We start from the raw sequence: 16,939 nt of genomic DNA on the forward strand, positions 1-16,939 counted from the left end.
GCAGAGCCAGCAGACTCCCGAGTCCTACACTAAGAAATTACTTTCTGAGCTGCCAGCATCGGGAGGACCCCCTCCTCACTGCAGGGCTGCTCAAGCTCCTGCTCTGTTTTCCCAGTTTCCCCAGTGCTCAGTGCCCTGCCTCCTGACATGCTTGCTTTTGCCCAGCACGTGGGGGAACAGGCCCAAAGAGATGCCATACAGCACCTTAGGGAGCGATATCCTAATTCTGAGGTGCCCAGGGACTCCCAGAGTGCCTGGGAGCAGCATGAAGCCAGAGCTGAGCTGCCCCTTTATAGGAACTGTCCAGGCTGTGCCCTCGCTGCTGCAGCCTGAGAGGGTTTCTTGTGTAGCTTTGCTGCTGGACAGTACCTGTCCTCCTACATTATTCAGAGAGAAGAGCTTGGACTTGGCACAGCTTACTCGGCATGGAAAGCCATGGTGATTCCAGCTGGAGCAAATCCTGGAGCTCAGAATGTCTGTTTTTCTAAAATAATTACAGGAAAGAAACAGAAAAGGAAATTTAACTCCCTAGTACCACGTGTTGGAACACACAACCTCTCCGAAGGTACAGAAAAGTCTTCCAGAAACAGGTTAACAGCCTCAGAAAGGGATTATCCTCCGACTTGGAATGCATTTATCATCCCTGCAATGTCACAGCATGAGAGTCGCTCCATGAATTGTCTTGAAATCGCATCCAAGGCGAAGCAGCATGACTGACACGTTTCAGTGGCATTTCTGCTTCTTCCAAACAGGAGCAATTTTTTTGTTTTGCTTTGTTTAATTTCAGATTGGCTGTCAGCTTTCCGAGGTTTATTTTTCTGTTCTGAAGAGTCACTCAACACAGGAGATGGGCTTTAAAATTCACAGGAACTCCAAGTGGCCAAGAAGCCCTGCAGTTTCGAAGCTAATTCTCTAACAACACACCAAACCTTGGCACTGGAGGCTCCTCCACAGCCTCTGGCTGAGGGACTGGGTTCCTCCCAGTCTAGGAGAAGGGTTGAAAAGTTGAAAATGGACTACGAGCTCAACTCCTCTTTTGTTCCCTGGACACTGTACAACCCATGAGGCCCGTGTCAAAGTAGGAAGGCAAGGCAGCTGCTCCAAAGGAAGGTTTATCTTCCTTAACCACTCCTTCATCAGGCTTGTCCTCAGGAAGACCTACCGTAAGCCTGCTTTGGCCAGTTCTCCATCCAGGTAGCAGAGGGAGCGAACATGAACCAGCAAAGCCCTCCAGTCCCTATGCCTGCCCCTTCTACAGCCAGCATGGCACCACGGGGAAGCTCCCAGGAGTCTGCAGCTCCATGCAGGTCCATGGAGAGAGGTAAGAGCATGAGGTAGGAGGATTAAAGCAGCAGAAAAGGAGGGGATAAAACTCCAGCCAAAGCTGACCAGGGTTTTTATAAATGTATCAAGGGATAAAAAGCCAAGAGGAAGCACATCTTGGGAAGCCCATCAGGGCAAAGGACAGAAGGCCATAATAACTAACTAGAACTGCTGACAAATGGTTCAGGCTCTGCAACTGCTTGCTTGGACCTGGCCAGGAGTAAAAAGGCCACTTGCAAGTGCATGTCCTCACCAAACGGACCCTGAGCACTTCTGAAAACTGTGCCAAGAGCCAAAGCTACTGGCTGCCACACGACAGCAATGTCTTAGAGCTACTGAGGGATGTGTCCCTCCACCTGCAATTCACATCCACAGACTCCTCCTTGCAGAGGTGCCAGGCTACACCTACAGCTTTCCTACAGTCACACGTGCTCCCTCCTGTTTGTATTGAGGCTGATGGAGACCAAGGTCCACATCCCTCCCTCTGTTCAGCTGGAGCAGGGATTTGACCCAACCCCTCCAGGCTTTAAGGAGAGACTTGAATTCCAACCTACAGTGTCTGGAGCCAAGTTTTTTTGCCTACAGCTTTCCTGGAGCCACGGGTGTGAATGGTGTGTCGCCATTCATCCCCCGCCCAATGCCACTGCAGGCTTCTTGCTCAGATGAGAGCATTGACTTGCCTATTTTTAAGCCCAACAAGACTCCCAAAGCAGATAACAGGAGCTTGCATGGCTGAGTTGGAAGCGTGCGTGTCAGTCTCTGACCTTGAGTGGAGTCTGGCAGCCACTTACCTGTTAAGACAGGAAATAACTGTCCTTCTACGGATGCTTTATGCCTGGGAACAGAGCTGCTCAGCCTGGCTGGATTTCACCCCGGTGCATTCACAGACAAACACTTCTAACTCCTCTGTGAAATAACACCCTCAGCCGATACATTCGGTATGAGTGCAGCTCCTCTGCAAATACCTTGTGACTATAATTAACACTTAGGACATCTTGTAATTTATAGTCACCTTGGTAGACCCAAGCTGATGTGCCATGCAAGCAAGGCTGAGTGTATAAGTACTTACAAGAATAAATGTTTATTTTGCACTGAAAACAAATTATCAATAGATGCCGTGCGAGCACGGCACCTCAAGTTACTTTGCATGAAGGACACTGAACTATTTGACTGCTGACATTAAAATAAATGTACTGTGCTTTGACAGGTACTTCACCGACTTTGAAGAATATGCGTGTAGTGTATGAAAAACTGCCTCATGTGTTGGCTGCTCCACAAATTTAGAGATGCCGTACAAACTGATCCTGACATAAGCCAGATTTTCCCCCAATACCACAATTCCTTGTTCACCAACAAGTTCCATCAACTTCCATTAGAGTTGTCAAAGACTGTAGAGCCCAGGCTTTTATCACTTGCCTATGTTTAAGCACATGAGAAGTCAATGGGATTGCTTGATGGTTTGAAGCTGAGTGCTTGCCTCTGTGGGGGGATCTCTCTGCATAATTTACTAGCATGTGGGGAAAACATTAGCATCCTACACGTGAAAAATGAAATCCAGACCTCACCAAACTTAGGGCGTTTGGCCGTTCGGCTGGGATTCTTCTGTTTTTCTTTACAAGTGTTTTCCTGAAGTCAAGTTTTCTCTGTGAGAAAAGCTCATCACAAAGTCAGAATGCAAATATGTAGGCTTCAGGAAATTTTACCTACAACATGTTCTGCTTATTTTTAAAAGAATATGAAAAGACTCCTGTGAGAATCAAGTCTAACAATCAGGACTGGTCTACACAGAGATGAAAATCACTGGGAAGTGAACTACATCTGTGAGCACACATTTGCAATTCCTGCCTGTCCAAACAGATCAATCAGCCCACCTTCGTGCTGGTTTATAGCACTACTGCTTGTCAGCTCTGTTCACACACTGCTATTGCCTAAATCGTGCTAATCAGCTGGTCAGATAAAAGTTATTACAAAAGTTGGAGAAGTGTAAATACACAGCTTCTTTTCTTACCTTCCACTGAGAAGGAAACCGATAACAACAGCCAGCAGAATAACTCCCACTGTTACAGACACAACAATTATAGGAATCTGGCTCTGGTCGCTGGATGCAGCTACTGCTGAGATGAGAAACAGAAAATGGAGATTAAGGTTAAAATTACAGTCAGCACTCGCATGGGTCTTTCTTGTGAGGCTGCCAATGAAGTTTCAGTCTTACCAGTTCATTTCTTCTTTTATGGTTTGTGCTTTCCCCCTTTGCTGCCTGTTTCTACTTTGGAAAGGAAATGGGTGGAAAGAAACCAAAACACATGCAAAACCAAGCCAAAAACCAAACAAAATCTGATCTCATCACTGAATTCAGAAACTCAGTGTTAGAGAACTCAGCTTTTGAGTTTGCAGGCCGCAGTTTCTCCTTCCCAGGTCAGCTACATTAGAAATCCCACAGATAAAAGATGAAAACCAAATAGAGAAAATATTTCTGGAATGTTGTTGCTGCTGTTACTAACTAGGAGATGTGAATAAGATCTGAGACAATTAGCACTACCAGTGCTTCAAGAAGCTATGAACGACTTAAACCCAACTCATTGTAGCATCTGTATCACGTGGCCAGAAAGTGCCTTCTGTAAAATAGGAATCTCCTAAGACACATCCACTGTTTGGTCTTTTTATCTGCTAAGGAAAGCATAACTGCTTGCTCATGCCTTGTAAAGATCCCTTCTGACAAAATACTGAGATGAGTCCCGTGATAAAGACGCAGGCAGAAAGGCCAGGAAATCTGTTCGAGAACTGGGTTTTGCCATATATTTAGTAAGAGCGGGTGAGTAGATTCCTGAAACCTGAAAAACTGAGATGCTAACAGCACTTGTACCATGCTGATTTGCTTTGCACTTCAGGAGAAGGGAGCCTACCTCTCGCTGGGGCTCTGCACATGAGGTTCCCCAAGCAGAAACCTGCTCCTGGGCATATGTGTTGCTGTTGTAGGTGAGAAACCTCATTATAGGTCCTGCTGGGGATCGGGGGCACCTGCCCTGGCGTTGGCCCCGCGTGCAACTTCAGCCACTGGAGAAAGCAGCGAGGCAGGAATGGATTGTGCTGAAGATGGCCTTTAGCTCAACTATCGAAGTAAAGTTGGTCCTTAGCACCGGATTAACTTTATGGAGGCTATAAAAAAACTGAATATAGCCCCGTATGAATTGTTAAAAGAAAAGAAAGAAGGAAAGGTGAGACATTAAATGTTCATCTACAATAGGTTTCAAGTAGCTCTTCATACAGGAGCTCTCTGGTGCTCGACTGCAAGCAGCATGGGCTCAAGAACAGTAAATGATTTCAGAATGACTGGCCCGATACATTAAATATTTAATGTTAACTGCTCCAAAGCCGTGCCATCATCCAGAGATTTTATTAGCCTCACGAATTTATAGAGGCTCCTTAAGATGATGTTTTATTACTTTCTTGACAAAGTAATTAAAAAGAAAAACATTTAAAGGAGAACATTAAGCTATTACTCTGGTGGTTTTCTGCACAGCTCAGGGGATGGGGAAATACGATGGGATCCTGCCGTGATCTACGGCAGCACAAGAGCACGAATTTGTAAACCCATCTGGGATCTTGCTGCCATGCGAAGGGGGGAACTTGCATTACTGTCCCTCGCCTTGGTGACATGTTTCTGCTCCGTGCCGGGTGATCAGCTGGATTATCTCATCAATTCAGGAGAAAAAGTTTTTAGCAGCAAGCGGATAACATCCAACAACAGCTCCCACGCAACTAAAAGCATCTATTGAAAAATGCTGATCTGGCTGCATCACAGTGCTCCGCTGAACGGCACAGTTCATAAAACAAACCCGAAGTTTCAAAAAAGAGAAAAGTCCAAAACAAGTCCCAGCTTTTTTCGCCCCTCCACTTCTCAGGTACAATGCTTAGATCATGCAGCCGTCAGTAATTGTTGTGGTATTTCCTCCGAGTGTATTAAAAAGAAATTTACAGGAACTGAAAACAAAACATGATGCTTGGTCCAAACAATTTTGGAGGGTGAGTGCTTGATTCTCACACCAGCCACTGAAAGGTTTCTGTTTGTGCCTGAATCCCAATTATTTGCTTTGGCTCTCTGAGAGTTTCGGATCTGAACTCTGACACAGCACGGGGATTTCAATCTGTGCTTGCTTTCAGTCTGCCTGGTTCTCTGGGATGCGGGAACACAGGAACGCAGCTGGAAGGCTGGTCACTCCTTCACTCTCCTGGCACTAAGATTTACTTTGGGTAGGGCCTTGGGGGCCAAAAATCCCACTTTTTTTAAAGGTCTAAAATGCCAAATAGAACAGCACTTGTGGAAGATACTGAGGCTTATGCTGCATTTCAATTCTGCCAAGCATTTAAACATCTGGTTAAATCCTCCTTTAGCCACAGTGTTATTCCAAAAGACTTAGTCCAAAAGAGGAACAGTTCCCAACTCCTGAACTGAGAAGCACGTAGTACTGCTCTGCCTACACATCAGTTCTTTACCATCAGAGAAGTACCTACTTCTCTGTCTCAAAAGGGCTGAGAAGACTGGTAGGCAGGTACAACTAAACAACATCAGTGCTGTGAAGTGTTTTAGGGTATTGCCAAGTGATGCTCTCAAAAAAAACAAACAAAAACAAACAAACAAACAAAAAAAAAACAACGATTAGCACAGATACTCACACAAGAGGCTTTGAAGAAGTGGCATTATTTTTGGACTAGAGCTGTAGGTGATGATGGCACTGGATCAAACGTGCATGTATTTAATGCATTTTGTTAATATTCTGGAACACTGTTACTCAAATTACTCTGAACTAGAAACTTTCCAATGGCAAACATAACTTCCCTAGTATAATAAAGAGTAATTTTCAGTATAACATGATTTTGTTGCTACTTATAGGACACGATTAATGTTTAACACAATAAGAAATAGATTAAATAGACCATTCTTATTGCATTAATGCTTGCATCATGATGCAATTTGCACTATATTAGTTTAATCACTGGCTCCATAGTTGCATCTGTACTTATACAGCGATTCCTTTAAAAACCTCTTACGGATTCAAAGGTAGCATTCATTGAAATCACAACTAGCAATCCTTTTCTCAAAGAGCTGATGATGGATTTTAAATGGACTGGAGTAACAGTAAACAAAGTATTGATGAATTTATATTTCTAAGGAAAATGTGGAACCAATTGGCTCTTTTCCACAGGACTAAGTGGAGCAATTCCACCATAAAGTTTCTCTTCTACCCAAACAGTATAAACGATTAATAAATTACAGTTGTACAAACTGAAATAGATATCTCAAGTACATTATTTTTGAAGGACATCTTTAGACCTCAGCAAAAAAAATCTGGTAATCAGGACAAAAGGAATTTCCCCACAGCTGTGCCTGAACCCACGAGAAAGCTCAGCTGGGCCTCCACATTTTTCTGGAGTTCACCCAGCCTCAAAATCTGCTCCAGAATGCAGACCTGGATGATCGCATTCATTAAAAGAACAAAAAAAACCCCAAGCTCCACAAATTTGTAACAGGCCAAGCGAAGTCCTATGCCTGCAGTGCACATTTTTGCCATTTCTGATCGCCAGTCAAATTCCTTTCCTCAAGGCTGTGGCATTGGCAACCAACAGAAGCCGTCTTTCAACTTGACAGTAAGCAAAAGATGCAAATGTTGGTTAAGCTCTTCCCCTCACAAAGGGGCACCATTCCAGGAGAAAGAGGCTTTTCCCCCGACAGATACTTAAGAGAGCTCAGCATTGACTGCAGACAGCCTTTAGAAGTGCAAAGGAGGTCTCATCCTCTCCCTCCTCCTGCCCTCTGACTCTTCTCCTTCACTCAGTGGCGTGACAGCAGCAACCGTTCAACTCTAACAGTTCTCATGAACACAGGATTTTTCTAAGCAGTGAATGCCATGAATTTCTGGAGCCTCAGCTCCTGGTGCTTCACCTCCTGCCCCACCACGTGAGACGAGGAAGCAAGCAGAGATGTGTTAGCCTGCCCAGCATACAGACATGACGTGCCTGATGTTCCTTAAGTCAAGGGACGAGGCCAGAAAGAGGGAGAGAGCACGAGAGTGACAGAGCTCTCTGCAAAGGTATCGATCCACTGCCTCCTTGCTGGCAACCATTGCAGAGATGTGGACTGACAGTAATTAAAAGGACTTACACACGGGGCTGGTTTCAAACTCAAATCTTCGGCTGAAGCCACCGTAGCCAGCAGCTGTCCGGGCTCGGATCTGGAAGACGTACGCTGAGCCTGGTTTCAAGCCATCTGCTGTGATCATCGTCTCTTTGGACTTGATGATGGTGTAGCTCGTCTCCTGGTCCTTTTCCCAACCCCCCCAGAAAACACAGAAAAAAAAAGGTTCAAACACACAAACACACAAATAATGGCTCTCATGGAAGAAACTCTTAATGCCCACACCAAAGTTACCAAGAATGACTGAAATGTGCACTTCTGAGGATCTCTTTCCCCCAAAAAAACACTCTGAAGCTCCTTTCTATAGCATGAAACGATAGAACTGATTTTCACTTGTCCTGCAGCTTTTATAACCAATGATTCTGTAAGGCATGGAAGGGATCGGAGGTATTTTCCACTGTAAATGACAACACACGGGGATGAAAATGGCACCTGGAGCAGGAACCGCGTTCCAGTGCTCTGGATGTGCACTGCTGTCTTAAAAGGCAGCACAGCTGGCACAGACATAGCTGGGACGATGGAAGCATTCAAACAACAATCAAAAATCAATCCCAAGGCACAGCAAAATTGAAATTGGTTCCACAGACTCAAAGAGGGATTTTGATTTATACCAAAAATACTTCCATGCAATGCAATTAGTCCATATATTATATTACGCTATATTATTAATTATACAACTTTATGCTGGCATTTCTAGAATCATGAATTAGATGTTGGCCAGGAACAGTCAACTAAAACTCTATGAAGATAACTAATTTTGCAGTGTTCTTCTGAAGCAATGAACTCGAAGAAAATTTGCTAAAATAAATCTTCATTTAAATCAGTTCTAATGTGAAAGAGTTTCAGTTCTTTGATTAAAATTTCACTCAAATGCTTGGTAATTACTCTTAGAATTATTTACTGTAACACATAATCTTGACAAGAGCTCATAAATTAAGGGCTACAAACTGGGAAACTGTTTTTTATTCACCATATCCTCTCAGATCTAAATTATTATGAGGTAAGCAGGAGTTCTTAGCAATTTCTTGCTGAGATTTCTGCACAGCTATTAGGATCTGAACTGATTTTTCTTTTTGCTTTCTTATTTACCGGGCAGCTTTCCATAGGCAGTATGCCTGGCTATGGCTCTGGGAATCTCCAAATGTAGGATTACAGATTTTCTCATTGAAGCTTGTAGCTATGTGAGACTATATCGGATGCATTTATTTCTACCTGCCTTTTTTTTTTTTTTTTTTTTTTTTTTCCCTGTTAAGGAGTGATTTCTCTTAAAGGAATGTGATCTGACAAACCTCAATTTTCCAAAACATTTAATATCGATTATTCTCATCCTCTGGAAATGAACACTGTGAATTTACTGTTATAAAGGGCCCAAACCCAAGAGAATATAAATGACAGTAACAACAAACAAGAAGGATTAAGGATGACATCCCAAATATAGCAGAATGAATAGTTAAAAAGCAGGAAGTGAATATTAGTTCACATCTTTCCTTGTATGTCAGCCCAATTAGGTTTTCAATACACTGCTGATTTTGCAAACACTTTAACATTTGAGCTTTCCTACAGAAACCACCAAGCTTTGCTATCAGCCTGAAACAAAGAAATCAAGACAGCATAAACTCAGACTGACTGTAGCAACCTCCCCATGAAGGACCTGCACTTTAAGAACTATTTAGTGAAGCTACTTGAAAATAATTGTGGACCACAAATACAACATTTTAAAACCTTGTCATTTGTTTGAAAACAAACTAAGCAAAACAAACAGATGGATTTTTTTGCTTTAATTATTATGTCATTAGTAACATTTCTAGAGGTTAGTATCTTCCCAGGCCACTCCAAGGGAAAGATTCAGTGTACCACAACAGCCATTCAAACGAGTTAATAAAAGGATCCATAATTGATTATCACCAGCAAAAGCGTATACAGACTCCTTGTGCTTTGTTAGGATCCCACCATTTTGCAATAGCAATGTTTTCATTTCAAGAAATGGTATTAACCATTTTTTTCCCCAAAACAACATATAGAACAGAATAGTTCAGTTGGAAGGGACCTACAAAGATCATCGAATCCAACTGCCCGACCACTTCAGGGCTAACCAAAAATTACAGCATGTCATTGAGGGCTATTATCCAAATGTCTCTTGAACCCTGACAGGCATCATCCATCTCACTAGGAAGCCTGTTCCACTGCCTGACTATCCTCACGGTGAGCAAATTTTTCCTAATTTTTAGTCTGAAGCTCCCCTAGTGTAGCTTTGTGCCATTCCCGTGTATCCCAACAACCACATCAGACTGCACACAGATCCTGCACTCTTCCTCTAATCCTGGATCTGGGACCTGGTTCCACTCTTCCTCACCAGCTGGAAAATGAAGATCATCTCTCCCTGAATCTCCCCACGGGACTCACAGCAGGTCCCCAGGAAAGGCTGGGCTAGTCAGCACTGCCGTGCCCAAAATCTGGGCTGCTGGCAACTCTAGCTGGTTCTCCGCTGTAGGTTTCTGGGCAGAAAGCTGGGAGCTCAGCTCTATTTAAGCCACTTATGTCCCTTCCCAAGTTCCCTCGACTACAGGAAGAAAAAAGTTGATTTTATCTCGATGCAGAAAGTTTCTAATCTCTTTTTTCCCTGTCTGCTGGGCTGGGTCACTCCCAGGGAGGAAGAAAGAAGAGGAGGAGGAGCAAGGCTCCAGAGCAGTTGTATGCTGAGTGACTTCACCTAGGTAACAGGCATACCTAGTTGAAGATCTTCTCTAAAATAGAAATTCAGGAAAGAAAAAATAATTGTGACTCAATTTCATTATTTTCTTCTCTCTCTCTCTCTCTCTTTTTTTTTTTTTTTTTTTTTTTTTTTAGGTAGAAAGTGTGTTTGTTTCAAAAGAAAATAAAGAACACGTTACAGTTCCGGTTAAGGCCAAAAATTGTTATTCAGTCGAATCTTGCAGACCTCATTTCTGGAAATCTTAGATCAGTTACATCCTTCACAAGATGTTACTTAGACAAAACGCACTTGTTTCCATTTTCTTTAAAACTGCATTATTTTTTCAGGAAGAGAACAGGTCATCCTTTGAAACAGAGACAGAGAGACAAGCTTCGCAGCAAGAGAGTGCTTCTCATTACATGGAGAGCTCAAGTTGGAAAAGTGAGGCAAGCTTTTAAAAGCCAGGATGCCCTTCTTCACATCAGAACAGACACAATCTGTCTGTGAATCTTTCTCCTCTCCTCATATCAGGGACGCAAAACCAAATTAGGAACTGAGATACCAAGTGCAAGGGACAGCCTGATGCTTCCGGGAGGATGTGGAAGCTTAATCCCCAAGCCCTCCTATTTTTAACAAATGAGCATGCTCTACCTCAACGTGATAAGGCTGGAGAGGAATCTGACACACAGATTTAACATATTTGTTCAAGAGAAGTGGCACACTAATGGAAAACAACACCCTCATTTCAACTCTTCCTAATCATTTACTGCAAAATCAATGTGACATTGATTTACGCATAAAACTGCTCCATTCCCTTCCACAACTCAGATAATTATAACTAAAAGAAGAGGACAGTAAAGAGAAGGTACTTGGGATGCTCAGCAATCAGTCCGTCACACCTTTTCAAAATATTTGATTTCGTATTCCAGGATGATGCCGTTGGGTCGATCTGGCTCCTGCCAGGAAAGGGAGATGCTATTTTTAGTTATCTTCCCTTTTTTCACACTACTGACTGGAGAAGGTGCTGCAAGACAAGGAGAAAAACAGAACAGACAAAACCATGGTTAGTAAGATGCCCTGCCCCTCCTGCATTCAAACTCCCCAACACAACGTGATCCTTAGCTACTGCAGATCGGTGGGGGCTGTTTTCACCTGGGTGGTCTTTGCCCATTTTTAAAAATCAGGAATCATGCTACCTGCTGTCTGAATTAGAGCAGTAATGGTTTCCCCCAGGTTAAGGGCTGAGTCCCTTAAAGGGTTTGTAATGAATGCCGGGGAACTGCCTCGTGCCACTGCTGGCGTTTCTGGAAACCTTTGGATTTCACTGTTGGGTGATTTACCTAAACCTTGAAACAGCATCTGATCAGAGGGCAAGGAGAAATAAGATTGAAGAGGAGGAACTTGCTCTGAACGAAGCAAGGCAGAGGTACAAAGTGGCATGACTCCAGAAAAAGCAGCGGACTCGCACAGATTTTCAGCAGCTGAGGATCTGAGCAGCATCGCCCACCCGTGCAAAGCGCTAGCATGAACGAATGCTACCCGCATACACCTCGACCTTGTCTTTTCAAGCAGTTTTCAAATACATCAACCCCACGCCTTGTCTTTCCAAGCGACTTCTCGCATGTGTCACGGAGCAGTATTAGCACAGCAGAATTACGGATCGATTCCCTATTGCTTTCCTTTGGCTGCTCTGAAGGTGTGTGTTTTAGTGGGTACACAAGCCCCGTGGTTACGTGGGCTCCTCAACTATTTGGTGCTTCTGTTTGTACGCTACTTGAAGTCCAGGCATCCTTCAGCCCCTCTTTCTGGGAGCACTGCACAGGATAGCAGGCCATTACGGTCTTTATAATTCAATTGCTCTCCATAAACATCACCGGGGTGTTACAGAAGTTTGCAGGGTGCTCGGGGAGGCCGTGGAATGGAAGCAGCTATACAGCTCTGCTTATTATTTTAAGATGCAGCCCTCAAAGGTTATCTGCCCTTTGCAGCACACACGTGCATAAGAAACAGGCTTGCTTCTTTGTTTTCAGTCTGATACTGCAGAGACTTTTCAAGTTTTTGTTTTGTTTTGTGTTTTCTTTTTTACCATCCCTGCCAGCTCCCTGGTTAAAGTTGCTACGGGAAATGCAACCACGACACCCCAGTCATTTCATGCCAGAGATGAGGAAAGCGACACCACGTGAAAAGTAAATGGGATAGGAAAAAACTCATCGTGCCTAGTTTACTGGGCTCAGGCTCTCCATGTAGCTACAGAGGAAGAAAGAACAGCTTCCCCAGAGGAAAAGCAGCCTGTGCCTGGCTGAGAGCCTTTGAATCACCCTCTGGACAGGCCAGGTCTCAGCAAGGATTAGAGAAGGGCTGGGGAGACCGGATGGCAAAGGCCTTTGTGGGAATACAGGGAAGTGAGTGTAAAGATCAGCAGCAAATGAACCCATTTTATTTCCCCAAATGTACTTGAAATTACAAAAAAAAAATTTACTTCTCCTATAGGCAGGACTGGCTAATTATCATAATGCTCAAAAAAAGCCCCAAAGCAATTAAGTAAAATAAAGACAACAAACAAATTAAATTTGCCAAGTCTGATCTTCAGCCAAAAAGAGTAAGGGAACAGCTCCAGATGATTATCCCTGGAAACCCTGAAGGCTAGTAATGAGCTTTCTTGTTTTAACCAACTTTCTGCATTTCAGCCTCTTTCCATTCCCAGCTTTTCTCGCTCCTGTTTACTAATCTCTCACCCACTTGGCTCTGGGAGGATCCTGAAAGGTGTTGGTCGTTGCCATATTGTTTGCTGCTGGAGAGCTGGCATCAGCTGCACGGACATGGCAGCTTTTGGGCTGTTCGTACACCACTGTGCTCACAACTGCTCCGCTGAGCAGGTAGAAACCACCTTGATTTGAATGATGATCGTGTTATTTATGTAAGCACCACACGGTGATCACCACCAATTTTTCATCCGCAGAAGTCACCTTCCCTTCGAAACTCATGTCCTCCACGATTTCTTGGACTGTGTGAAGGCTAACAAGAAAACCACACAAAACTCAATCCCCTAATCTGGAACAGGACGTTCCATTAATTAGACCACGAGCCCAAATGAGTGTTGTGCAGGAACACGCATGGCAAGCTGAGCTGTGCATGTGTGTACTGTCACGTGTTAGCCCAGAGAGGACGCAGCGAGCAGTGAATTTGTTAAAAGAGGATGAATTCCCCACTTAGTGCAAGGGAAGCTACGTGGTTTTCACACACATCAAAAAAAAAAAGTTGCACTTTGGGGTGGGGATGCCAAATAACAGGCAGTTCTCAATTCTGAATTCTACATCTCTATTTCAATAAAAGATGCTGAGCACTTTCATCGTGAGCCACCTGGATGCCAAAGGGGGACGAAGCCACAAAAGAACCCAGGAAAATGGGCCCTCATCCCTCCGGGACTGTTCTCCAACACCCCGCAGACCTGCAACACCCACCACAGGCTTGCCTAGCTGGCAGCAGAGGTCTGGTGCAATGGGAAAGTCAAAACTGAGCTTTAAACCTCTTCAAAGTGCCATTATGAGACGCAAACCTGACAAGTAGAGTGAAGGAAGACATCAAGCTGGGGAGAACCCAGCCCTCCCTGGTATCAAACGCCTCTCAGGAAGGTGCAAACTGCAATCCTCAGCATCAGGAATGCCTGAGCAAATAACCAATCTTTTTGTCTGCTTTACTGAGATCTCCTGAAGTGTTTGTAGGGCTGAGGCTCACAAGTGCATTAAAAACACAGCAATGATGCAAGTGCTCCTGAATGCTTCAGCTGCTGCAAAACCCTTCCCTGGGCTGCTCGGGGCAGTTCAGCTCTCTTTTTCATGGGCACAGCACATCACGAAATGCACCACTGCTTGCCTGAAAGCGTCCTTCAGACTCCACACACCCCTAAAACAGAGCTTCCTCTTTAAAAACCAGCGTGTGCTGCTTCGCTTTGCTAGCTAGCAGATTCATGGAGTTAAATTTCTGGGTACATAAGCCTCAAATGTTCAACTGCAGCTATGCAGAGTATTCTGCTCTACCGGGAAAAGAAAGGAAGATAAGGAAATGAGCGACCGAATTCTCAAAGTAAATTAGAAAAGGAGTAACTGTATCCTTTTTGAATCTCCTTCAAAAGAAGCGTTAAAGTGTAACCGTGAGATAAAGGCCAATTAAGTAAATTCAATAAATCCCAGTGGTGCTGGGATGATACGGCAACTACTCTGCATCCCCAACACAGGGAGAGTACAATGCTCCCAACCCAAGGAGGAAGGTATAAGTATTTTAGAGTTTTCTTTGTCAAACAAAATGTAATCCAATCCGGGCGAGCAGACAAAGCCTGCAATCATTCCATCTTAAAAGCCTGCAAGTGGATACTGTGCTATATGATCTCAGGAAAATAAAGGGATTACTTGAAACTTGCTTTTTAAAGGTCACTGCTTCTGCAAGGGCAGCATCCTTTTAATAGAAAGAAGCCAAGCCACTGAGAAGTTCCATTTGGAGTACAACACATAAAAAAATAAATTGACGTAAGAGTCAAGATATATAAAGCTGTAATCTCCTATGGTTTTATGCAAGCAGACAGAAGTCTTGTTCAAATCCCTGCCTTGACACTACAAAGAGTGGATGTACATAGCGAATTGTCTACACGTTGCTTTACAAATAACCTGCACGCTTTACATTAATTTCTAAGCAAAGCACTCAAAATCAAAGAGGGATATTACATCATTTATGTTTATGTTTGCCATCCGTGAAAACAGCCATGCATGTGATGAAAGCAAACAGAAGATGTAACTAGGTGTGAAATTGCAAACGTACATTTTGCTTCCCTCAGACCAAAATTCATCAGGAAGCAAATAAAATGACAGACTGATTCTACTTCTTCTTTCTTTTCTTGAGTTTTGTTTCTACCATTTTCTAAGGAGAATAAGTGGCCATACCAAATAAATAAATTCAAGTCTCCGCAGAAGATGCATCATTAGTCATATTTGAATAACTGCAGGAGATGATTTCATGAGGAATAGACCTTTTAGGACATTCTTCCTCTGCAACCTTTGGTAATGAGCAACATTAGCACTGAATGAGCCATCCAGGCACCAAACACAGTGTTTAGAAAATACTGTGGTGTGTCCCACTAACGTCTAATAAACAATGATGCTTATGGGAATAAAATGTTAATTGTATTTTAAGAGAAACTAATGTTATCAGGTGAATGACCACTGCACCCAGATAAAACAAATAATCCAGTTTCTACATCTCATGGTCTATCTAATGCTCTCTCCAGTCCAATTATTTTTGCCTTGGTATTTTTCACTCTGGCATAAATAACAGCTAATGGCTCCCCCATCTAACCCTTACCCCCACGGTGTGCTTTTCCATTAACTAGTGGGTAAAACTGAGCACAAAATATTAGCTCGCATCACCCTCGCTGCAAAAAACGAGCCACCGGTCCAGGACCTTCAATCCAGCTTCCACTTGGGCCAGGACTGATGCTCACCAGCAGCAACCTGTGGAAACCCAGGAGGAGATGCAGATTTACACGAGCAAAGACACCTCTCCTTCCTCTGGCTCTCCAGCTTACTGTCTTTGCTGATGTCTCAGTCTCTTTTGGAAAGAGCAAAGAGGAAGGACCCTGCTACTACCATCTCCACCCTGTGTGCCACCATGGTTCATGTCTACAGATTTTCACGTCTATTTTACATGCATTTGCAGTTTTTTTTAACCTGATTACACTCCCTTACATGCAAGCATTTGGGATCTAACACTTCAGACCTCTCAATAAACCTTGGGGTTCCTCCCTCCAGCTGATGCCATGTTTCTTCTGCAGTCTGAGTTTATGCCAGGAGATTTAAAAGTCAGATTCATGCTGGTGTTTAAATCAGTACCTTCACCTGTCATCATTTAAACAAATAGCTATGCTATCATTAACGCACGCATAAGGCTAGGTTTAACTGAAGAAAATTAAAGCTGTATGTATCAGAAGAGTAGCCACAAGACAAGTAATTCAGGTTCCACTTCAAAAGCCTGGTTTACTGAGATTTTTCACAGTTTCTAATTAGTGACATTAGTGATTTTTTTTCTCAGACCTTTGATGACTTCAGAGGTTGGAGCACCACCTGCATTATTCAAAGAACCATGCTACAGGCATGGGAAACTGCAAAAGGCTTCAAGCAGGAGATTCGTTTTAAACAAGGTACATACACTAAACGTAGTAGAAACAGAAACTCTGTTTTGAAATTAATTGTGGCAAAAAGGAAGACCTCCCTGTATTGCCTCTTTGCATCTCTGTATAGAAACAATACGCTTTTAGACGAGCCCAAAACCCAATGGCTCCCCAGGGGTACCTTTATTGCCGATATTCCACTTGGGTCAGAACTTAGCATTTAAATCATAACTTGAGTTTCATGCTTTTTTTTTTTTTTTTTCATAGTTTTAATATCCCAAGGTAAACCCCAGTTTGCCTGATAATGGGTTTAAAAACTCTTTGACCCCTGAGGAAAAATAGTAATGAAACACTCCTGGCTAGTTAGATGAACTGGATAGACCCCAGTTTGCAGCTGCTTGTAAGTATTTTTGCAAACCAGGTCCTGGAAATTAAAGGTCCTTAATGCCATTTCAATTCTGCCCGAGATCTTACTTGGGATTTCAGCAATGCACAGGCCCTACACAGGGCAAGGAGTAAATTTTTTGCCACAGGATTAAATCTGAACACCTTGCAAAACACAAGGCCAGTCCTA

The 16,939-nt window shown here is 43.4% G+C and overlaps 1 protein-coding gene across 18 annotated transcripts in view; it reads right to left on the reverse strand.

Annotated features, from left to right (window-relative positions):
- The window catches only part of EPHA5 (EPH receptor A5), a 197,284-nt gene that overhangs the window by 42,157 nt on the left and 138,188 nt on the right, over positions 1-16,939 (reverse strand). For 11 of the 18 annotated variants that reach the window (XM_027455976.3, XM_027455987.3, XM_027455983.3 and 8 more), the window contains 3 exons: positions 11,108-11,232; positions 7,484-7,643; positions 3,332-3,437 (listed from right to left, as the gene is read on the reverse strand). In XM_027455976.3, coding sequence (XP_027311777.2) covers positions 3,332-3,437; positions 7,484-7,643; positions 11,108-11,232 — 391 coding nt within the window. The remainder of the gene's footprint in view (positions 1-3,331; positions 3,438-7,483; positions 7,644-11,107; positions 11,233-16,939) is intronic. The other 7 variants (XM_027455977.3, XM_027455984.3, XM_027455988.3 and 4 more) reach the window with 1 other exon arrangement.

Source organism: Anas platyrhynchos, chromosome 4 (genome assembly GCF_047663525.1).
Source record: "Anas platyrhynchos isolate ZD024472 breed Pekin duck chromosome 4, IASCAAS_PekinDuck_T2T, whole genome shotgun sequence".
Classification (NCBI taxonomy): domain Eukaryota; kingdom Metazoa; phylum Chordata; class Aves; order Anseriformes; family Anatidae; genus Anas; species Anas platyrhynchos.